This window comes from Mustelus asterias, chromosome 23 (genome assembly GCF_964213995.1).
Source record: "Mustelus asterias chromosome 23, sMusAst1.hap1.1, whole genome shotgun sequence".
Lineage (NCBI taxonomy): Eukaryota > Metazoa > Chordata > Chondrichthyes > Carcharhiniformes > Triakidae > Mustelus > Mustelus asterias.
The window spans coordinates 54,457,628-54,481,906 of record NC_135823.1 but is presented as its reverse complement, the minus strand read 5'-3'; the positions used below and the strand labels follow the sequence as shown (position 1 = coordinate 54,481,906).

The 24,279-nt window shown below is 47.0% G+C and overlaps 1 protein-coding gene across 3 annotated transcripts in view; it reads left to right on the top strand.

Moving 5' to 3' along the window:
- The window catches only part of nthl1 (nth-like DNA glycosylase 1), a 324,946-nt gene that overhangs the window by 4,912 nt on the left and 295,755 nt on the right, over positions 1-24,279 (top strand). The window contains exons 2-5 of one of the 3 annotated variants that reach the window (XR_013500691.1): positions 805-975; positions 6,045-6,204; positions 15,494-15,599; positions 19,631-21,652. Coding sequence is in view for 1 of the 3 variants with exons in the window: in XM_078240688.1 (XP_078096814.1) it covers positions 805-975; positions 6,045-6,204; positions 15,494-15,599; positions 19,631-19,811 (618 nt within the window). In the remaining 2 variants the exon portion in view is untranslated. Of the gene's footprint in view, positions 1-804; positions 976-6,044; positions 6,205-15,493; positions 15,600-19,630; positions 22,927-24,279 lie in introns of those variants that run through there. The other 2 variants (XR_013500692.1, XM_078240688.1) reach the window with 2 other exon arrangements.

Here is a 24,279-nt window from a genome sequence, read left to right as displayed (position 1 = left end):
TTAAACCCTTTCCTTGATTTATAAGTTGGAGTAAGTTTTGTTATATTTTTATTGGATGCATTTGAAGATGTCCTTCTGAAGAAACACATGGATCCATCAGCACGCCGCTGTCCATGAAGACCAGCTCGACATGGAGACGGAGGCAGGAACGGGTCTGCCCCGGCAGAGTGGTGAACAGCACATCAGGAGCAGTGCAGCACTGTGGCAGAAAGTTGCTGCACTCACCCCAAAGTCTCTGGCAAACTGAGGAGCGCCTTGTTCCCGTCACTCATTAGCAATTGGGCTTGGTGCTGACTAAAATTCCTGCTGGCGTGACACAAGATTGAAAGGCCTGATGGGATGCCATTGGGCAGCTGTTTTATTGAGCTTTCATGAGATGTCAATAAATGCAAATGGCACTCGTGCCCCCAGCCAGTGGGAAAATCGACCTGCCATTACTGCGCCTTGGGGAGAATTACAATGTGATTTTATGCCAACGGATTTCCGACTTTTTGGCTCCCATTAAACCTGCCACGGGCTGGTTGGGAGAATTCAGCCCAAAATATCTCCATGGTCCTTGAGAAAAGGATGGTGAACATTAGGCAGCAGCTAGAGAACCTCAGCCCACTTTGAGTCACCATCTGCAGAAGACCAGGGAAGAAAACAGCAAGAAGATAATGCCCCAATAATCTCCTTCACTTTAGATACTTAGCAAAGGCAAATTGTGTAGCTGAAGATAAAAGTTAAAGTTAGGAGTAGGAAGATGCCCGCTTCGCCTGGATGTTGCCACTAACTATGTTGATCTGTCTTTCTGGAATTCTGTAGGTCATGAGGTATCAGGTGCTTTTGTCACTCATGCTGTCCAGCCAGACCAGGGATCACGTGACATTTGCAGCAATGAGAAAGCTGAGAGACCATGGCTTGACTGTGGACAACATTCTCAAGATGGAGGATAAGACGCTGGGAGAACTAATCTATCCGGTCGGATTCTGGAGGGTTAGTGCACCAATATACTCAGAGCTTAGTTGCTATTTTACAATTGAATTTTTTCCTGAATGCAGGACACCGATGTCCATCGCTCCTTCAGCTACCTGGGCCCCAAGGGCTGGAATTCCCTTTTCAAACCTTTTCTCTACCTCTGTCTCCTCCACAAAACCCATTTCTTTGACTAAGCTCTTGCTCATGTACCCTAATGTGGCTCAGTATCGAACTTTGTTTGATATCAGCTCAGGAAATGTTACTGCATTATAGGACGTAATCATAGAAATCATAGAAATATAAATGCAACTTGTTCAAATTCAAACTTTGATTATTTCAAAGCATTAGCGTGTGAGTTCTGTTTTCCATTGTGGTTATATATTAATATTAAGGACATAGTTTGCATGACATGTCTTGAGAAAAACATTGAGTTGATTTGCATTTTAATATGTAAATTCCTGGTGCCACTATAACATCAGTATTGTCTGTATGCAAAGTGTGTGTATACCCTAGAGCATTCATGTACTCTGCCTGTTGATCATTCCCTTCTAGAATCCATGGAATCCCAACAGTGCAATAGGAGGCCATTCGGCCCATCGAGCCCGCACCGACCACAATCCCACCCTATCCCTGTAACCACATGTATTCCCTACTAATTTCCCTGACACAAAGGGGCAATTCAGCATGGCCAATCAACCTAACCCACACATCTTTGGAGTGTGGGAGGAAACCGGAGCACCCGGAGGAAACCCACGCAGACACGGGGAGAACGTGCCGACTCCACACACAGAGTGACCCGAAGCCAGAATTGAACCCGGGTCCCTGGCGCTGTGAGGCAGCTGTGCTAACCACTGTGCCACCGTGCCGCCCTCCCAGCGAGCTTTATTAAACTCTTTCCGATACTTTTAACCATCGCGTAACTATTATGATCCCAGCTGATGTTATTACCGGACAAGTGAGATCCCAGAATGGAACCTGGTTTGATAGATCACAATTTTGTTGTTAAACGGGTGGAGGGGATTTACTGAACAGATTCACAGGAGCCTGCTGTTGACATTTTAACAAAAAGCTGAAACATTTATTAAACAAGAAATATTAACCCTATTACACTAGACAACAAAAGGGTTGGAAAGATTTCCACACTGACACCAAGAGAAAATGATTTAAACTCACGCTATTCCTTTTATCCCAACAATACCCTTCCAGTCCCAACATTCAAACAAAGCGGTACCACCTTTTCCACACCAAGCTGGTTCAGTTGCAAAGAGGTTTATTTTCCAGTAACCTTCTGGATGTTTGCTAGAAGTCATTCTACAATTAGTATCTCCCTGAAGATCCAGAAAACTCACCCTAAATTCGCTATTACTTTTCAATGTAGAGCAATATATATGAGTTCCATAAACTAATTTTTTCAGGAATTTGGCATCACTTTCAGCTAGTGAAAATCTTAGATCTTTCTATCTTCACTCTCTGGCATATCCACACCAACTGAAACTAAAATTGCTTTTCTTCATCTCTCCCTGTCTCTGTGTGGGTCTTTTCTCTCATCCCCTGTTGCTAGGCCACAGCACAGCTTTCCTACTTTTTGTGTTTGTTTTAACTGCCCTAAATTACTAAACCCTTGGTAACCCATCTCTTCACTTCAAGAGCTATAAAATGTCATTTAAAAATGTATGCGTACAAACAGGGCCCCAGACTTGCCGGCTCCATCTCACAAAACTCTAAACTGTAACCAAATCCAGTTTTCACCTTTCTTAACATTAAACTTTTTTAAAAATAGATTAAACTTAAAGCTATATCTTGTTCCTAACGCCCACAAACACAATATATATCTTGCTTAACACCATATCTAGTTCCTAACACGACGCAGAGGTCAATTTTATTTTAGGTCTCCCATAGCATTGTCCAAAGTTAATCCAAGTTATGACTTTTTCTAGCAGCGCATCAAAATTGACTTATGGGAGAAAGGAGTTAAGAGGAAGTGAGTGTGCCTTTTGGGCAAATTGAGTCGAGATATAGACTAGCAATTATCTAACTGAATGGTGAAATGGGGGAAGTGAACTACCTCAACAACAATGTTCATTTTTGGAGGACCATTAATGTAGTAAAACCCCCAAAGGCACTTCACAGGAATGATTATTGAGCAAAATTTGACACCAAGCCACTCCAAGTGATTTTAGGACAGGTGACCAGACGCTGCTGTCCTTGTGTGGCATGTTTAATAAATGCTCATTATAATTACCTGCCTAAATGACGCCATCTTCCTTTGTGCTCAGTATGACTCCAATAGAATCCTACAGTGCAAAAGGAGGCCATTCGGCCCATCGAGTCTGCATCAACCACAATCCCACGCAGGCCTTATCGCCATAACCCCATGCATTTACCCTAGCTAGTCCCCCTGACACTAAAGGGCAATTTGGCATGGCCAATCCACCTAACCTCCACATCTTTGGACAGTGGGAGGAAACCGGAGCACCCAGAGGAAACCCACGCAGACACGGGGAGAATGTGCCAACTCCACACAGACAATGACCTAAGCCAGGAATCGAACCCGGTCCCTGGCACTGTGAGGCAGCAGTGCTAACCACTGTGCCATCGTGCCACCCCAGTGGAGCGTTTTCCCTGATTCCCAATTTTGCTGGAGCTGCTTGGGACCACACTCAGTCAAATGCGACCTTGATATCAAGGGTAGTCACTCTCTCCTCACTTCTCAAGGTCAGCCTTTTTGTCCACATCTAGACTGTAATGAAGTTAGGAGCCAATTTGACTCTTAACTGCCCTTTGACATGCCCACACGAGCCATTTGCCACTCTATGGTTAAGGAAAATGCCAACAATTGGGAAAATGTTGGTCCATGAGCAATCCAACAATTTGGCATTCCTGCAACCAGGTCTCACCCCAGCCTCCCCACTTCTAACATACTAGTTTTCATGGTGGATTTATTTTTATTCATTTGCTGAATGTGAACATTGCTGGCGAGGCTGGTGTTCATTTCCCTTCAAAAAACACTACAGCCTTGGTCCAAACATGGACAAAACAGCTAAACTCAAGAGGTGAGAATGATTGCCCTTGACATCGAGGCAGCAGTTGACTGAGTGTGACATCAAGAAGCCCGAAGCAAATTTGGGAATCGGGGAAAACTCTCCACTGGTCGCAGTAATACCTGGCACAAAGGAAGATGGTTGCGGTTGTTAGAGGCATCATTCTCAGGACATCGCTGCAGGAGTTCCTCAGGGTTAATGTCCTAAGCCCAACCATCTTCAGCTGCTTCATCAATGACCTTCCCTTCATCATAAGGTCAGCTTTGATTATTGCCAGATGTATTAGGATACCGTGAAATGTATTGTTTCTTGCGCGCTGTACAGACAAAACCATACCATTCATAGAGTACATAGGAGAGAAGGAAAGGAGAGGGTACAGAATATAGTGTTGCAGTTACAGATAGGGTGTAGAGAAAGATCAGCTTAATATATAATAGGTCCATTTGAAAGTCTAATAGCAGCTGGGAAGATGTTCTCGAGTCAGAAACAGGGAAGTGGAGAGAATCTCACCATTTCCACTTGACATTCAATGGCATTGCCGTCGCTGAATCCCCCAACTATCAATATCATGGGAATTACCACAGGCCAGAAACTGAACTGGTCTAGCCATATAAATACTATGCCTACAAAAGCTGGGAATTCTGCAGCGAGTAACTCACCTCCTGACTCCCCAAAATCTGTCCACCATTTACAAAGTACAAGTCATGAGTGTGACGGAATACTCTCCACTTGCCTAGACAAGTGCAGCTCTAACACTCGAGAAGCTCAATACAAGACAAGGCAAAACAGCCCGCTTGATCGGCACCCCATTCACCATCTTAAACATTCGCTCACTCCACCTCTGACACAGTGGCAGCAGTGTGTACCATCTACATGATACACTGCAGCAACTCACCAAGGCTCCTTCCAAACCTGTGCTCTCTACAATCTTGAAGGACAAAGGTAGCAGATGCATGAGAATGCTTCTTCCTTCTGAGCTGCACTGTGGGTGTACCTACACCACATGGGCTGCAGAGGATCAAGAAAGTGGCTCACCACCACCTTCTCAAGGGCAATTAGGAATGGGCAATAAATACACTCATCCCATGAAAGAATAATTTTAAAATCACGTTATTTTGAATCTGAACCACAACTAGACGAGATCAGGGAAGGATTTTAAAAAAGATCATTCTCCCTGTGTCTACGTGGTTTTCTTCCGGGTGCTCAGGTTTCCTCCCACAGTCCAAAGATTTGCGGGTTAGGTTGATTGGCCATGCTAAATTGACTCTTAGTGTCAGGGGGAATTAGCAAGGTAAATAGGTGGTGTTACGGGGATAGGGCCTGGGTAGAATTGTTGTCGGTGCAGACTCGATGGGCTGATTGGCCTCCTTCTGCACTGCAGGGATTCTATTCTATTTATTGCCCTTGCAAAGGTGGTGGTGAGCTGCCTTCTTGAGCTGCTGCAGTCCCTGAGGTGTAGGTACACTCACAGTGTTGTTAGGAGGGAATTCCAGGATTTTGACCCAGCAACAGGATAGTAAATTTCCTTCCCTAAAGGACATTAGCGAATTGGATGTGTTTTTAACAATAATCTGGTAGTTTTATGATTATAATTACTGAATTATTTAATTAACAATGTAAATTCCTCCGTTCCCATGGTGGGATTTGATCTCCTATTCTTTCTGGCTCATTACTCCAGGTGTGGAGATGCCGGCGTTGGACTGGGGTAAACACAGTAAGAGTTTTAACAACGCCAGGTTAAAGTCCAACAGGTTTATTTGGTAGAAAATGCCATTAGCTTTCGGAGCGCTGCTCCTTCGTCAGATGGAGTGGATCCACTCCATCTGACGAAGGAGCAGCGCTCCGAAAGCTAATGGCATTTGCTACCAAATAAACCTGTTGGACTTTAACCTGATGTTGTTAAAACTCTTACTGTCATTACTCCAGGCCCATAGGCTACCAGTCCAGTAGCACAACTACTCGGGTACCGTACCCCCAATTGAAAGACCAAATTGAGGAATTGTTGTTAGCCCTGCATGCTATCCATGATGTGATTTGCCTGTGCAGAGTAAAGTGAAGTACATCAAACAGACCACAGCGATCCTGAAGGAACAGTACAATGGCGACATTCCCAGTAGCATCAGTGAACTTCAGAAACTTCCAGGAGTGGGACCAAAGATGGGCCATCTCATCATGAAAATAGCCTGGAACAACGTGTCCGGCATCAGTAAGTACCTCGGACAGCAGCCGCAGTGTAAACTCAGGGGGTCGAGCGAGGGAGACCAGCTGCGTGCCACTTTATAGACATGACAGCAATGACCCCAAAGTCAGGTGGTTGAGGGCAGTGGCGCTATAGGAAAGTAGAGACGGAGCTCCTGCTCAAACAGCATCATCCTGGGAACGGTGTTGTGCATGCAATCCGTGCCACTGGATGGTGCTGCAATGCAGACTGAACTCCCTGTTCAGCTCTCCGTCTGGTGGACTGCTGCATACCCAGAGATACAGTTGCCCTATGTTCCTATGAGGGAACGCGTCCACGAATAAATTGCCTACAATACCCAATCAAATGCACCAACTCGGGTGTCCCCAAACTGTGGGTCACGACCCCCATTGGGGTCACAGAACAGCAATGGTGATGGTTGAGCCAAGGTTCTGGACAGGCTGTAAACAATTTGGTAATGGGGCAGCTTTCTGATGCCCTGATTGGTCGTTCTTTCAATGTCCTGATTAGTCGGTCATTCAGTGCTCCAATTGGGTGATTTTGGGGTTTTTTGGACATGCTTATAATGGAGGAGGTGCTTTGAACGCGTACCATGACAAATGGTAGCACAGTCCTGGAACCAGCACCAAGGCTCCATTACATTAGCGCACATTTAAAAAAAAAGTTATTCTTCATGGAATCCTACAGTGCAGAAGGAGGCCATTCGGCCCATCAAGTCTGCACCAACCACAATCCCATCCAGCCCTTATCCCCATAACCCCATGCATTTATCCTAGCTAGTCCACCCCTGATACGAAGGGGCAATTTAGCATGGCCAATCCACCCAACCCTTGAACTGTGGGAGGAAACTGAAGCACCCGGAGGCAACCCACGCAGACACGGGGAGAATGTGCAAACTCCACACAGACAGTGACCCGAGCCGGGAATCGAACCCAGGTCCCTGGCGCTGTGAGGCAGCAGTGCTAAACCACTGTGCCACCGTGCCGCCCTTCTCTAAGAGTTACAAAGCCAATGCGTAGAGTGGATGGAGCAAGCCCTTAATCCATCTCTTTGCTTGCTCCAAAAACCAATTCAAATTGAATCCAATTCATGGTCTCTACAAGAGAGACAAACAAGATCCAAGCTGACCAGAATAGGCCTTGGACCTGAGGTCACGCTTGATCTTTGCCATGTGCAGACATGATTCTTGGCTCCGAGGCCACATCGGAGTGTGGAAACGATTGTGGACAAAACCATTTCCCCTGATCAACAATAACAATTTGCCCCTGCTTATAAACAGCCCCACCTACTCTCACTCTGTGGTCGCACAAAGGCGTCCCAGTGGGATAAAATTTGGGAAGCGCTGCACTTAATATGTGTAGTAGTTAGAAGTTCCTTTATTTCTTGAAAGGGCCATGCTTGAAGCAAAGGTTTTGTACACACTCCCAGCGCTACTGGAAAGTGAGCTGTTCTCTTGGTTAGTTGTCCCTTAAATGATGCACACTGAATCAAATTGCTTGGATTGGATGAGACGTTAAACCAAAGCCCCATAAGCTCTCTCAGGTGAATGTTAAATAACCTATCACATTCTGAGAAACAGAGAAGCTCTCCCCAGTGCCCTGGACAATATAGCTCAATCAATCAGTAAATGGCAGAACCCCTAAGAGTACTGATAGGCAGAGGGATCTGGGTGTACAGGTACACAGGTCACTGAAAGTGGCAACGCAAGTGGAGAAGGTAGTCAAGGAGGCATACGGCATGCTTGCCTTCATTGGCTGGGGAATTGAGTTTAAAAATTGGCAAGTCATGTTGCAGCTTTACAGAACCTTAGTTAGGCAGCACTTGGAATATAGTGTTCAATTCTGGTCGCCGTATTACCAGAAGGATGTGGAGGCTATGGAGAGGGTACAGAAAAGATTTACCAGGATGTTGCCTGGTATGGAGGGCATTAGCTATGAGGAGAGGTTGGAGAAACTTGGTTTGCTCTCACTGGAGTGACAGAGGTTGAAAGAAGTCTACAAGGTCATGAGGGGCATGGACAGAGTGGATAGTCAGAAGCTTTTTCCCAGGGTGGAAGAGTCAATTACTAGGGGGCATAGGTTTAAGGTACAAGGGGCAAGGTTTAAAGGAGATGTACGAGGCAAGTTTTTTACACAGAGGGTGGCGGGTGCCTGGAACTCGCTGCTGGGGGAGGTAGTGGAAGCGGATACAATAGTGAGTTTTAAGGGATGTGTGGACAAATACATGAATAGCATGGGATTAGAGGGATATGGTCCCCGGAAGGGTAGGGGGTTTTAGTTCAGATGGGCAGCATGTTCGGTGCAGGCCTGGAGGGCCGAAGGGCCTGTTCCTGTGCTGTAATTTTCTTTGTTTTTTGTTCAATCAGTGTCAAGGCCCCATTATTTGTACTGCCGTGTTCAATAGCTGTAAAAGTCTAAAGCCTGATTCCCCATCGAGGCACTCAGGATGTGTTCAAATGGAAGTGTCTGTTGTGATAACGTTAACCACCCCCGCCACCCGGTTACCAGGCCGGCATTTTCTTCAGCCTCTGGAAGAGTTCCTAATCATCCTCAATGTGGAGAAGAGAAGTTACTGGTTAAGGCGTTGTGTAAATGAGTACGACAAATTGACAGATCTTAGATTCAGCGCTCAGTAAGCTGAGCCAGGCTGTGATTGGTGTCAGTGCTCACAGGCTAAGGAGCAAGGAGCTTGGCCAAGGTTTCCATTCCTGACTCAAATGGTGACCGCCCTCTAGCCTCCCGCCCCCTCTTCTGGGCATTTGTTTTGACATGTGGCTAACAGGACTACATGGAACTTACAGCACAGAAACAGGCATTTGGCCCATCAAATGCATGCTAATGTTTATGCGCCGTACAAACCCTTCCAGCATAACTCCCTATTCATTTACCCCTCATGCTGTTCACCTCAACCACACCTTGTGGTGTGGGTTAAGTTGATTGGCCATGCTCAGTTGACCCTAGTTTCGGGGGGATTAGCAAGGTAAGCATGTGGGGTTACAGGGTCTGGGTGGGATTGTTGTCAGTGCAGGCTCGATGGGCCAAATGGCCTCCTCTGTACTGTAGGGATTCTATGATTTCCACATTCTCACCATTCTCTGGGTAAAGACATTTCTCCTGAATTTCCTATTAGATTTATTAGTGACTACCTTATGATCAGGGATTCCCCCATAAGTGAAAACATTTTCTCTGCTTCTGTCAAACCCTTCATAATTTTAAAAATCTCTCTGGGGGGACCACAGTGGTTAGCACTGCTGATTCACAGCGCCAGGGACTCGGGTTCGATTCCAGCCTTGGGTGACTGTGTGGAGTCTGCACATTCTCCCCGTGCCTGCGTGGGTTTTCTCTGGGTGCTCCGGTTTCCTCTCACAGTCCAAGATGTGTAGGTTGGGTGGATTGGCCATGGTAAATTGTTCCTTAGTGTCTAATGGTGTGTAGGTTGGGTGGACTGGCCATGCTAATTTGTCCCTTACTGTCCAGTGATGTGCAGGGTGGGTGGATTGGCCATGGTAAAGTGCCCCTTAGCGTCCCAAGAAATGTAGGTTAGGGGGATTAGCAGGGTGAATACGTGGGATTATGGGGATAGGACGGGAGGTAGGACTGGGTAAGATGCTCGGTTGGAGAGTTGGTGCAGAAAGTCGGGCCAAATGGCCTCCTTCTGCACTGTAGGGATTCCATGATTCTATTCGATCTTGAGGAAGGAGCCCCGACTTGTTTTATTTTGCCGGTAGTTCTAACACTTCAGAACTATCTGTTCTGGTATCCTCCTTGTAACAGGATACAGTATGGATGTGATGCCCTTCCTGCTCGAATAACCTGCTGGAACCCACTCTGTAAACTTGCAGGAGTAAGACGCAGTGGTTAGCATTGCTGACTCATAGCGCCAGGATTTGAATCCTGGCTTGGGTCACTGTCTGTGTGGAGTTTGCAAATTCTCCCCGTGTCTGTGTGGGTTTCCTCCGGGTCCTCTGGTTTTCTCCCAAACTCCAAAGATGTGCGGGTTGGGTGGATTAGCCATAATAAATTGCCCCTTAGTGTCAGGGGGGTTAGCTAAGGTAAATGCATGGGGTAGGGCCTGGGTGGGATTGTGGTCGGTGCAGACTCAATGGGCTGAATGGCCTCCTTCTGCACTGTAGGATTTTATGATTCTATGAGTAGGCATTTGGGCAGGGTCCTTGATTGGGCCAATCTGAACATTCTCCGGGCAGCAGACAGACAGACAGTGGGCAGTGTAACTGCACTAGGCACAAAGAACTGGCTCCAGGCAAAATGTTTTGCCAGCAGAAAATAAGCAAGAGTCAACACGACAAACTCATTGTCCTCCATGGAAAGACTCCAAGTCACGCCCACCACTGGAAAGGCATTGGTACACTTGCTTTTCCTTTTTAAAAGGACTCTATAAAGGTTAAGATTTTTTTTTCTCTATCTCTCCTTGGTTGCCTCCAGAGTTTGAGGTGATGGAGCTCCCACAGAACAACAACAACTTGCATTGATATAACGCCTTTCATGTAGTAGAATATCTCACAGTGCTTCGCGGGGCCATTATAAAGCAGAGTTAGCAGAGTTCAGCACTGAGTCACGTGAGGAAGTATTAGGGCACTTAACCAAAAGCTTGGTTCAAAGAGGTTCATAGGATCATACAGTGCAGAAATAGGCTGTTTGGCCCATCAACTCTGCACCGACCACAATCGCACCCAGACCCCATACCCATAACCCCGTGCATTTACCCTAGCTAGTCCCCCTGACAGTAAGGGGCAATTTAGCATGGCCAATCCATCTAACCCGCACATCTTTGGAGTGTGGGAGGAAACCGGAGCACCCGGAGGAAACCGTGGCAGACACGGGGAGAACGTACAGACTCCACACAGACAGTGACCCAAGCCGGGAATTGGACCTAGGTCCCTGACGCTGTGAGGCAGCAGTGCTAACCACTGTGCCACCGCGCTGCCCAAGGAACATCTTAAAGGAGAAGAGCATGAAGCGGGTAGGTCCATGGAGGAAGTTCCAGAGCTTAGGCAACTGTGACCATCAATAGTGCAACCATTCAAATTGAGATGCACAAGAGGTCAGAGTTAGAGGAGCTCAGATATCTTCGGAGGGTTATAGGCCTGGAGGAGGTTACAGAGGTAGGGAGGACTGAGGCCATGGAGGGATTTGAAAGCAAGTAAGAGAATTTAAAAATTGACGCTTAAGATTAGGAGGTTATTCCGTTGTGGCAAGGCAGGTTGTGTCGTGTAAGGTCCCTGTCAGACAAATTCCCAAGAGGGGGAACACTGATGCAACGCAACAGAATGGAGCCTTCAGTAAAGGCCAGCTGTTTTTCAATACAAAACGAGAGGCTCAAAGAGCCAGATGGCCTACTCCAGCCTTAACTCCAGGGGCCAGCACGGTGGCTCAGTGGTTAGCACTGCTGCCTCACAGCTCCAGGGACTCAGGTTCAATTCCAGCCTCGGGTCACTGTGTGGAGTTTGCACATTCTCCCCATGTCTGCGTGGGTTTCTTCCAGGTGCTCCGGTTTCCTCCCACACTCCAAAGACGTGCTGGTTAGGTGGATTGGCCATGGTAAATTGCCCCGTTAGTGTCCCAAGATGTATAGGTTAGCAGGGTAAGTATGTAGGGTTACGGAGTAAGCCTGGGTAAGAGTCAGTGCAGACTCGATGGACCGAATGGCCTCCTCCTGCACTGCATGGATTCTATAAACTCTTTTGATGTTCTGTTTTACCCTCATACAGCCATAACTGGCTCATCCACGTAGATCCAGTTTCTCAATGGTGGCACAGTGGTTAGCACTGCTGCCTCACAGTGCCAGGGACTCGGGTTCAGTTCCAGCCTCGGGTCACTGTGTGGAGTTTGCACATTCTCCCCGTGTCTGCGGGGTTTCCTCCGGGTGCTCCGGTTTCCTCCCACAGTCCAAAGATGTGCGGTTTAGGTGGATTGGCCATGATAAATTGTCCCATAGTGTCAGGGGTTTAGCAGAGTAAATACTTGGAGTTAAGGGGATAGGGCCTGGGTGGGATTGCTGTCGGTGCAGGCTCAATGGGACAAATGGCCTCTTTCTGAACTGTAGGGATTCTATGAATCCTACCTCAGGAATTTCTTCAGCCAGAGGGTGGTGAATCTCTGGAATTCATTACCATAGAAGGCTGTGGAGGCCAGGTCACATTGAGTGTATTTAAGACAGAGATAGATAGGTTCTTGATTGATAAGGGAATCAAAGGTTATGGAGAAAAGTCGGGAGAATGGGATTGAGAAATGTATCAGCCATGATTGAATGGCGGAGCAGACTCAATGGGCTGAATGGCCTAATTCTGTATCTCTGTATCCTTATGGTCTCATCTCCAGTTTACCTTCCAGGCAGGTTTTCAGCAGTCTGGAGGTCTCGATTCTGCCAGTAATACTGGCACAATCCAGTCAGAATCAACAGCCAAGTATCAGGGAATTTGAAGTGCGTGTGCGCGTGTGTGTGTTAGTGTGCGTGTGTGTGCTACATGAAAGATCGCTCATGCTCGGATTTTTGCTGGTGCAGGATTCAGCTTGCTGGATCTGGTCCCAGTTGAAATTGACCGTGCTTCCAGGTGAAGGCTGCACACTTCCTCTGGTTCAGCAAGGCTCCTTGCACTGATTTTCTTAGAAATGCTGGTGGGCACATTATTGAAGAATTTTCATTTCAAAAAATCATTTACTAAGAAACAGGCTGGTGTACACCAGTGAGAGCGATAAATTGGTTCAGTGTATTTTTTTAAGATTTGTTTTTAATTGGGTTATTCACAGACAGAAGACTGGAAGGCCAGGATTAAAAATACTGATTTTCTTGTGATTTTTGGCTGTACCAATAAAACAACCTGGGTTACTACACTGAAAAACATGTTCTTCTTCGCACACGGTTTTTTTTATCCTTTTGGGGAATGCTTGGGGAGGTGATGGGAGGATTCCCGGCTGATTATCAGTCCATTGAGCTGGGTCCTGAATCCTCTTTCTGCGGCCAACAAGTCCTGATGTGAAATTTGAACCCCCAGCTCCCTGGCCTAGAGGTAGGGACGCTGCCCAATGCACTACAAGACTTTAAATGAGCAATTTGCATTCCGCTATGCTGCTGTTGCACTGGTTCATAGAATAGAATCCCTAAAATGCAGAGGGCGGCACAGTTAGCACTGCTGCATCACAGCCCAGGGGCTTGGGTCACTATCTGTGCAGAGTCTGCACGTCCTCCCCGTGTCAGAAAGACGTGCTGGTTAGGTGCATTGGCTATGTTAAATTCTCCCCCAGTTTACCAGAACAGGTGCCGGAGTGTAGCAACTAGGGGATTTTCACAGTAACTTCATTGCAATGTTAATGTAAGCCTACTAGTGACACTGATAAATAAACTTTAAAAAAGGAGGCCATTTGGCCCATCAAGCCTGCACTGACAACAGTCCCACCCAGGCCTTACCCCTATAACCCCACGTATTTACCCTCCTAATCTCCCTGACACTAAGGGTTAATTTGGCATGGCCAATCCACCTAACCTGAAAATCTTTCAACTGTGGGAGGAAACCGGAGCACCCAGAGGAAACCCACGCAGACACGAGGAGAACATGTAAACTCCACACAAACAGTCACCCGAGGCTAGAATTAAACCCGGATCCCTGACACTGTGAGGCAGCAGCGCTAACCACTAAGCCATTGTGCTGCCCAAAATGACAACTTTGCTTTTGCGATTATACACACGATACTTTTTTACATGAACTGTAACCTAAGCAATCACCTTTTGGGTGCAATTTCCCAAACAGTGTGTTCCCACTCAGATACTTCTTGGAGTTTAGAAGATTGGGAGGTGATCTGATTCTTGAGGGGACTTGACAGGATGGATGCTGAAAGGATGTTTCCCCTTGTGGGAGAGACTTGAACTAGGGGACACCGTTCAAAAATAAACATTTAAGACAGAGGAGCGGAAATACTTTCTCTTAGAGGGTCATGAATCTTAGGAACTCTCTTCCCCAGAGAGGGGCGGAGGCAGGGTCATTGAATATATTTAAGGCAGAGGTAGATAGGTTCTTGACTAACATTTGATTTGATTTATTGTTGTCACGTGTATTAGTATACTGTGAAAAGCATTGTTTCTTGCGTGCTATACAGACAAAGCATACCATTCATAGAGAAGGAAAGGAGAGAGTACAGAATATAGTGTTACACTCATAGCTAGGGTGCAGAGAAAGATCAACTTAGTGCAAGGTAGATCCATTCAGAAGTCTGATGGCAGCAGGGAAGAAGCTGTTCTTGAGTCGTTTGGTACGTGACCTCAGACTCTCTCCCACCGGGAAAAACACCGGGTGGCACGGTAGCACAGTGGTTAGCACTGCTGCTTCACAGCTCCAGGGTCCCGGGTTCGATTCCCGGCTCGGGTCACTGTCTGTGTGGAGTTTGCACATTCTCCTCGTGTCTGCGTGGGTTTCCTCCGGGTGCTCCGGTTTCCTCCCACAGTCCAAAGATGTGTGGGTTAGGTTGATTGGCCAGGTTAAAAATTGCCCTAGAGTCCTGGGATGTGTAGGTTAGAGGGATTAGCGGGTAAATATGTGGGGGTAGGGCCTGGGTGGGATTGTGGTCGGTGCAGACTCGATGGGCCGAATGGCCTCCTTCTGTACTGTAGGGTTTCTATGATTTCTATGAAAAAGACACAAAAATATGTCCAGCGTGCGTGGGGTCCTTAATTATGCTGGCTGCTTTTCTGAGGCAGCGGGAAGTGTAGACGGAGTCAATGGATGGGAAGCTGGTTTGCGTGATGGATTGGGCTACATTCACGACCTTTTGTAGTTCCTTGCGGTCTTGGGCCGAGCTGGAGTCATACCAAGCTGTGATACAACCAGAAAGGATGCTTTCTATGGTGCATCTGTAAAGGTTGGTGTGAGTCGTAGCTGACATGCCAAATTTCCTTAGTCAAGGGTGTCAAAGGTTAGACGGGATGGGTGGAATGTGGAGTTGAGGCCACAATCAGATCAGCCATGATCTTATTGAATGTCAGTGCTGGCTTGAGGGGCTGAATGGCCAACTCCTGTTCCTAATTCCTATGTTTTTGTGTTACATCGCAAGTTACACTATCGTATGATTAGATCTTGAGCAATGTGAGCATATTCCTGATTATAAACAGCTACACTAATGGTAATGGCCAGTGCTGATAAACCTTAGAGGATACCCAACACCATCCAAAACCTATAACATGGCGTTACTGATTTGGTTTGATAAACACCATTGAGCATTATTTAATTTGTCTCCGCGTCCTCACAAACTCATTCATTCCTCGTCCGTCCAAATTTGTTTTGCAGGTGTTGACACCCATGTGCACCGGATCGTAAACCGACTAAAGTGGGTCAAAAAAGAGACAAAAAACCCAGAGGGAAGCAGACTGGCACTGGAAGAATGGATGCCACGGTAGGTGGGGCAGGACAGAGCTTATTAACATGTGTGTGTCTCTCTCTCTCTGACACATACGTCTCTCTCTCTCGCACACAGACATACATGTATCTCACAGACACACGTCTCTTTCTCCCACACACACACACGCAGACACGCATGTCTCTGCCTCTCTCACACATACAGACACATGTCTCACACACACACGTCTCTCTCTCTCACACACAGATACACGTGTCTCTCTCTCACACACACACACATGTCACTGTTACACACACACACATGTCTCTCTCTCACACACACACACACACACAAACGCACACGTAGCATAACAGTTGTTTCAGAATTAGTAGAATTGTGTGAGCAGGTTATCTGAGGAAGGGAGTAGTAAGAGATATGAATTGGGAGTAGGAGTAGGTGATTCAGCCCCTTGAGCCAGCTGTGCCATTCCACAAGACCATTGCTGATCTCATTGTGGCTTCAGCGCCATCGCCCTGCCCAACCCAGATACCCTGTGACTCTCTCATTAGTCAAGACTATATCTATCAACCTCCGCCTTAAACATATTCAATGATCCTTCCTCTGTCACTCTTTGAGGAAAAGACTTTCACAGACCCACCACCCTCGGAGAAAAAAAAATTCTCCTCATCTCAGTCTTAAATGGAAGACCACTCATTTTTAAACTGTCCTCTAGTTCTGGTCTCTCTCACTGGGGAAAACATCCTCTCCGCATCCATCCTGTCAAACATCCTCATTGTTTTACATGTTTCATTAAGATCGCCTCTCATTCTTCTAAACTCCAGTGGATAGAGGCCCAGCTGGCACAACCTTTCCTCATAAGATAACCTCTTCCTCGCAAGAGAACCCCCTCATCCCAGGAATCAGTTTGAGTGAAGCTTTTCTGAACAGCTTCAAATGTAACTATGTCCTTTATTAACTAAGGAGACCAAAACAATGCACAGTGCGCCAGATGTGGTCTCACCTCAACAACTGTAGCAAAACATCCCTATTGTTATACTCCATTCCCATTGTAAAAAGTAGCAACATTCAAATTGTCTTCCGAAGCATTTGCTGTACCTGCATACTAGCATTTTGTGATTCATGGACCAGGACACCCAGATCCCTCTGCATCTCATAGAATCACACAATGCAGAAGGAGGCCATTAGGTCCATCAAGTCTGCATCGACCACAATCCCACCCAGACCCTATCCCCATAACCCCATGTATTTACCCTAGATAGTCCACCTGACACTATGGGTCAATTTAGCATCGCCAATCAACCTAACCCGCACATCTTTGGAGCGTGGGAGGAAACCGGAGCACCCGGAGGAAACCCATGCAGACACGGTGAGAAAGTGCAAACTCCACACAGACAGTGACCCGAGGCCGGAATCGAACCCGGGTCCCTGGCGCTGTGAGGCAGCAGTGTTAACCATTGTGCCACGGTGCTGCCTCAAATGTTCTGTAATCTCTCACCATTTAGATTTTCCTGTTCCACTTGCCAGGGTGGACAAGTTCACGTCTTCTCACTGTATTCTCAATCTGGCAAATCTTTGTGCACTCGTGTAACCAATATTCCTCTGCAGACTCCTGACAGCCTCTTCACAATTTACTTTTCTATCCATCATGTCACATTTGTCATCAGCACATTTACCAATTACACATTCGGTCCCTTCACCCAAGCCACTGATATAAATAGTTGGGGCCCCAGCACGATCCCTGTGGCACACCACTCGTTACATCTTGTCAACTCAAAAATGACTCATTTACGCCTACTCTCGTTCCTGTTAGCTAACCATAATATTGTTTGGTTCAGAGTAGGAGAGGGAGGGGGGGGTCACTGGTCTATATTCCCTGGGGTATAGAAGAATGAGAGGTGACCTAATTGAAATGTATCCAATTCTGAAGCAGCTTGACTAGGTAGATGCTGAGAAAATATTTCCCCTCATTGGAAAACCTAGACTACAGAATCATCGGGCGGGGTTTTCCAGCCTCGCTCGTCCCAAAACTGTAAAATCCCGCCCGAGGTGAGCGGACCTTCCCATTGTCCACCCCTTGCCCACTCCGAGTCCTGTGGCAGGCGGGGCGGTAAAATTCCAGTGACCATCTCAGAGTAAGTGGTCAGCCATTTTGGACTGAGATGAGGAGAAATCTCTTCACTCCGAGGGTTGTGAATCTTTGGGATTCTCTATCACAGAGAGCTGCGAACACCCGAGACATCGAGTATCTTCAAGGTGGAGATCAATGGATTTTGGTTACTAAGGGATGTGAAAATAATGCAAGGAGGTGGATTCTCCGTCCTCGTGAGAACGGCACTCAGCCAAATCTCTGTTCACAGCAGTGGGACTGGAGAATCTCAGCCGCGAGCAAGATCGGAGAATTCCTGCCGCGGTGTGGAGATAGAAGATCTTATTGCATGGCAGAACAAACTGGCGGGGCCTTGTGGCCTACTCCAGTTCATATTGCTTATGTTCTTACGAACCAAAGGAAATGGGGGTATGTGTCATGAATCCCAGAATAGTTTGCACAACTCCACTTGAGTTGCCACCTAGAATGTTCTGAAGTAACAGACTGTTTTACAAATATAGAATGACAGGTACTATAGACAATCGCCCCAGCCCAGTGAGGTTGGTGATGTGACTTTGGGTCGTTTTGTTTTATTTATTCCCAGAATCAAGGCCCTCATTTATTATCCCTGGTTGGCCTTGAGAAGGTAGTGGTGCATTCCATGTAGTTGTCACTTTTGTCATTTAGTAAACCAGGCAACCACTTTACACACAGCAAGCTCCCACAAAGGAGAGGGAGATAAAGGCCAGTCTGCCAGGGAGAATTCTCCAATTATTCCTCACATCCTTAGAATCCATTTGAGAGGGCAGGCTGGACCCTTGGGCTAATGTCTCATCCAAAAGAAGGCACCTCTGACAATACTGCACACCCTCAGTACTACGATGGCCTGGGTATAGGCCAAAGGTTAGAGTGGGTCTCAAACCCGTGACGTCTGACTTGGGAGCCTAATTTGCAGAGTGCAGATATTTCTTCTGGTTGCCTTCTCCTGCTCAATATCGCAGGCAGGGTTTGGGATGTACTCGCTGATGATCTTGAATTAAAATCCTTCCTCTATCTAAGGACATTCTGAGGTCTATCTATCTAAGGTCAATGTGGAGTTTGCACATTCTCCCTGTGTCTGCGGTTTCCTCCCATAGTCCAAAGATGTGCGGGTTAGGTGGATTGGTCATGCTAAATTGACACTTAGTGTCAGGGGATTAGCAGGGTAAATATGTGGGGTTATGTCGGTAGGGCCCAAGTGGGATTGTTGTCAGTGCAGGCTCAATGGGTCGAATGGCCTCCTGCTGCACTATACGGATTCCACGTGAGCGACACAGTGGTTAGCACTGCTGCCTCACAGCGCCAGGGACCTGGGTTCAATTCCCGGCTTGGGTCACTGTGCGGAGTCTGCACATTCTCCCTGTGTCTGCATGGGTTTCCTCCAGGTGCTCTGGTTTCCTCCCACAGTCTTAAAGACGTGCCAGCTAGGTACATTTACCCGAACAGGCGCCGGAGCGCAACAACAAGGGGATTTTCACAGTAACTTCATTGCAGTGTTAATGTAAGCCGACTTATGACCAATAACTAAACTATGATTTAATTAACCAATGTTAACAGTGTATAGTGGCACCCTCACACTGGCTCAACCAACCCAAACTCTATTCCTTTCTCTCTTCATCCATATGTGACTTCTAACCCCCTCCATACACTGTCAACCCCTCCCCACGCAACCCATCCGTGTGACCTCTATCCCCCCCATACACTGCCAACCCCTTCCCACGCAACCCATCCATGTGACCTCTTACCCCCTGACACACTGTCATCCCTTCCCCATGCAAACCAGCCATATGCGGGAAAAACTCTTGACTTTGGGTCTCTCAGTTTCCTATCTCCAGTTCAATTTGTGTTCAGAGCGAACGCAGCAATGTTTTTTGGGATCAGACTGTGCAGATTTCAGAGGGTGCATTTTTTTTTCTTTAAATTTTCCCCCTTTCCCTTTCAGGGAGCTCTGGAGTGAGACCAACTGGCTGCTGGTGGGCTTCGGTCAGCAGATGTGCCTGCCAGTGAATCCTCGCTGCGCTGGATGTCTCAACAGAGATATCTGTCCCGCAGCCAAGAACAATCTTCGGAAAACAAATCCCGGGCTTCCTCCCAGCTCTCAGCCCTGCCAACAGCAACAATAATTAAATCCTTGTGTTTAGATGTTAGATCGTGGTATAAATTATTCAAAGGATGGGGAGATGTTTGTCCCAAAGTTAACGAAAACAAAACTGTATCTTATGTTGATGGATTCCAGTTGCTGGTGGAGTATTGAACACAACTGACTAATGACGTTCCCAGCGAGAGCAGTGTGCAGTGCCTCAAGATGCATCTTTAGTTGGACCGGCTATCACAGCCTGGTGACAAGTACCCCATACTGACACCGGCAGGCAAGTCTCACATACTAATCTGCAGCTTAACATGCATTCGAATTCCTCACTGGTAGGCCGTTTGGTTCAAATTCCACTGAATGCCCCTCCTCGCTCACCAGCTAAGATGTCTGTTAAATTTTACAGTCCTCCATGCTTCATTTGGGCTAATGGAGCGTGGGTGCTAATTTTACCAGAGTATGCTAACCAGTGCCTTGAATATAGAATGCAAATGATCACTTAGCATCCTGCAATTATCCTGCGGTTTGCAGAATACTTTTTTTTTTGTAAACAGAAGTGTGGCGGTACCCTTGGTTGACACGCCTATCTTGGGCCAGTTTATTCTTAACAGAAATATTTTCCTCACATTTCCTTCATTCTCTCTCCTCCATTAAAAGTTGTTCCTCTGTTGTAAGGTCATCCTTGGCTTTGTCACCCCGCTGAAAAGGACACCGGATGGTTCTCCTGTCCCCCCCAACCCTCTGTCTTCCCTTAATAGAGAAGGCGGCTATTACATGTCTTGGCAGTGAAAGGGTGTTGCATGGATTAACCCTCCACCATAGAATCCCTATAGTACAGAAGGAAGCCATTCGGCCCATCGAGGCCGTACTGACAACAATCCCACTCTATCCCCGCAAACCCACATATTTACCCTGCTAATCCCCCCCGAAACGAGGGTCAATTTAGCATGGCCAGTCAACCCAACCCGCACATCTTTGGACTGTGGGAGGAAACCAGAGCACCCGGAGAAAACCCACGCAGACACAGGAAGGATGTGCAGACTGCACACTATTGAAATTTAGGGAGAAAATTTCAACCTGTGGCCCCTGAGATTCCAAACACCCCTGTGCCGACACCTCCTCCCCAACCCCCACCAGCCCCTTCTCATTATTTGACTAGCTGTGTACTGTCCCAAATCATTAAGACCAGTAGAACGGGAAATCCCTCCTCCCATGTCGCCCTCTTCAGTTGACCTATTTCCAGGTTAAGACTGCTGTAGAATGACACACAGCGATGGACCTCAGGACAATTTATGTCTGAAAACTGATCGGGCTGTTCTTTGATTCAAATGGTCTTAGTGCGAGTGGGTGGGTGGGTAAATATTTCACAGGACAAATCCCAGAGGAAAATAGATTGCTGGAAAGGGGTAACAGAAACCAAGCAGACCTGGAAATAATCGGCAGAGAGAGGAAAAACAGAATGAACACTTCGGGTCGATAATTTTTCTCCAGTTCTGATGAATGGTGATGGACCTCCGACATTTCTCTCTCCACAAAAGCTGCCTGACCTGCTGAGCATTTCCTGGTACGTGTGACAGAGCTGCTTCACTCTGCGCAGTAATGACTTTAAGGTTGGCACAGTGGTTAGCACTGCTGCCTCACAGCGCCAGGGACCCGGGTTCCATCCCTGGCTTCATCCCTGGCTTGGGTCACTGTCTGTGCGGAGTCTGTACGTTCTCTCCGTGTCTGTACGGGTTTCCTCCACGTGTTCCAGTTTCCTCCCCCAGTCCAAAGATGTGTGGGTTAGGTGAATTGGCAATGCTAAATTGCCCCATAGTGTCAGGGGGTCTAGAAGGGTAAATACATGGGGTTATGGAGATAGGGCCTGGTGGGATTGTGTTCGGTGCAGACTCGATGGGCTAAATGGCCTCCTTCTGCACTATATGATTCTATGATTGTGTGTGCTCCCTCTGTGGTGCACCCCTTTCCCTTTAGCATTGGCCTAGCCCAGTGCTCTCTTAACTGTTCTGTTTGTTTATTTATTAGTGTCACAAGTAGGCTTACATTAACGCTGCAATGAAGTTACTATGAAAATCCCCTAGTCGCCACACTCCAGCGCCTGTTCGGGTACACTGAGGGAGAATTTAGCATGGCCAATGCATCTAACCAGCATGTTTTTAGGACTGTGGGAGGAAACCAGAGCACCCAGAAGAAACCCACGCAGACACGGGGAGAACATGCAGACTCTGCAGACAGTGACCCAAGCCGGGAATCGAACCCGGGTCCCTGGCACTGTGATGCAGCAGTGCTAATCACTGTGCCCCCGTGCCTCCTTCGAGCTCTGATCTGATCACTCACCTCACTTTTTTTCAAGCAAAGAAACATCAGGCTTAAAGCAGACAAGCTCAGTGAGGCAAATGGCCAGAAGCGGGCAAGGTAAAACATGGGGTTACGAAAGCAGTCGGGAGGCTGATAAACTAATCCACTCCCATTGCTTTGCCACAATCATCAGCATTCAATGATCCCTCTGCCCACCTTCCTCTTCAGAAAATACAAGCAAGAAATGGCTGCACTTTATCAGCAAATGTCCATACGTCATTCCTCTTTTAACAGTGATGAGGCTCCATTTATTCACCAAAATATGAGACAGAAATATCTTAACACATTAAACACACTTGCCACCAATTTCTGAGCTCGTACTTTAATACTGGTTGGACTGTCTACGTTTTGATGTCACTTACTTACATTCGAGTCAGTGAAGGTTTGTTAAACCAGCTCCAATGTCATTGGCCCCATTTCAAATGCATTAACAGCCCAACACAACAGGTGCAAGGTACGCCCTGTAATAAGTTCCAGGGTAGGACCAATTACTTCAATACAATGGAGTGCAGATTCTGGTTGGCCCCGACTCTGGCCAGATGTTGTGTCTTGTGAACTGGATGCTTTCCACTATTTAGCCACTGTTGCACAAATGTGAAAAGAAGAGGACGTAGGGGGTGACACAGTGGTTAGCACTGCTGCCTCACAGCGCCAGGGACACGGGTTCGATTCCCTGCTTGGATCAATGTCTGTGTGGAGTTTGCACATTCTCCCCGTGTCTGTGTGGGTTTCCTCCAGGTGCTCCGGTTTCCTCCCACAGTCCAAAGATGTGTGGGTTAGGTGGATTGGCCATGCTAAATTTCTCCTTAGTGTCAGGGGGACTAGCTGGAGTAAGTGCATGGGGTTATGGGGATGGGGCCTGGGTGGGATTGTGGTCGGTGCAGACTCAATGGGCCGAATGGCCCCCTTCTGCATTGTAGGATTCTAAGATTGTTGTATTTCTGTTTGAAACTCATCACCTAGAGATTTTGCAGTTTACCTTAAGCTAAGGGAGAGGCATCTGCAGAGCACTGCGGTCATTGAGAGGATTGAAGTAACCAAGTCTTCTCCCCTCATTCAGTGAATTTTTCTATCGCCCGTTGCCCGAAGCAGCAGTTGTTTAACAAATTGGACATATTTGGGGGAAAGTTCATGTTTAAAATTTAGGAGTCTTCACAAGCCAATCTAAAGAGTTGGCAGCAGAAGTAGTGGTGAAGATTGTGCACCCGAAGTGGGTGGTGTGGCTGGTGTTCTGAAGCCCACTGGAGTAACTATGGCTGAGTATGCAAAACCAATCAGCCCGTTCAACTCTCTCCGTCCAAGGTACGCTCAGGACAATAAGGCAGCAACTGCAATTGTTAACGTGTCGGTGTATGCAAGTCGGAAAGGTTGAGATGTGGGATGTGCACTGTTGGGAATACTGTTTAATGCCTTAACTCTCTGCTGAGGTCTGGGGTGGTTTTGCACAAGGGGTTGGGGGTGGGGCTGTTGTTGCTATATTATTTAAAATCAACTAGGAAGGTCCAATGATATCAAACTGTTAGAGCTCTATTTTTACACGGAAATAAAATGATTGTATCAAATGAAAATAAGTAGACATTATTCTTCCAAAATTTCAAAGGAAGATTTGACTAATTTTCTATGAATGGGTTCATCCAACTCTTGGTGCATTGCCAATTATAAAGTAATCTTGCTCTGTAATTTCTGGTGGCAACCAATATACAATGCCACCTTCACTGATGCCAATAATTCTTTATTCTGATTTTCCACGATTTTAGAAAAAAGTGTAGCATACATTCTTGTAATGCGAATGGTCAAAGCCTAACAGTGGCGCAGTGGTTAGCACTGCTGCCTCACAGTGCTAGGGTCCCGGGTTCGATTCCCGGCTTGGGTCACTGTCTGTGCAGAGTTTGCACGTTCTCCCCGTGTTTGCGTGGGTTTCCTCCCACAGTCCAAAGATGTGCGGGTTAGGTGGATTGGCTATGCTAAATTGACCCTAGTATCGGGTGGATTAGCAGGGTAAATATTTGGGGTTATGAGGATAGGGTGGGATTGGGATAGGGATGGGCCAAATGGTCTCCTTCTGTACTGTAGGGATTCTATGATCTATGTGCTGGTTAGGTGCATCGGCTATGCTAAATTCTCCCTCAGTGTACCCGAACAGG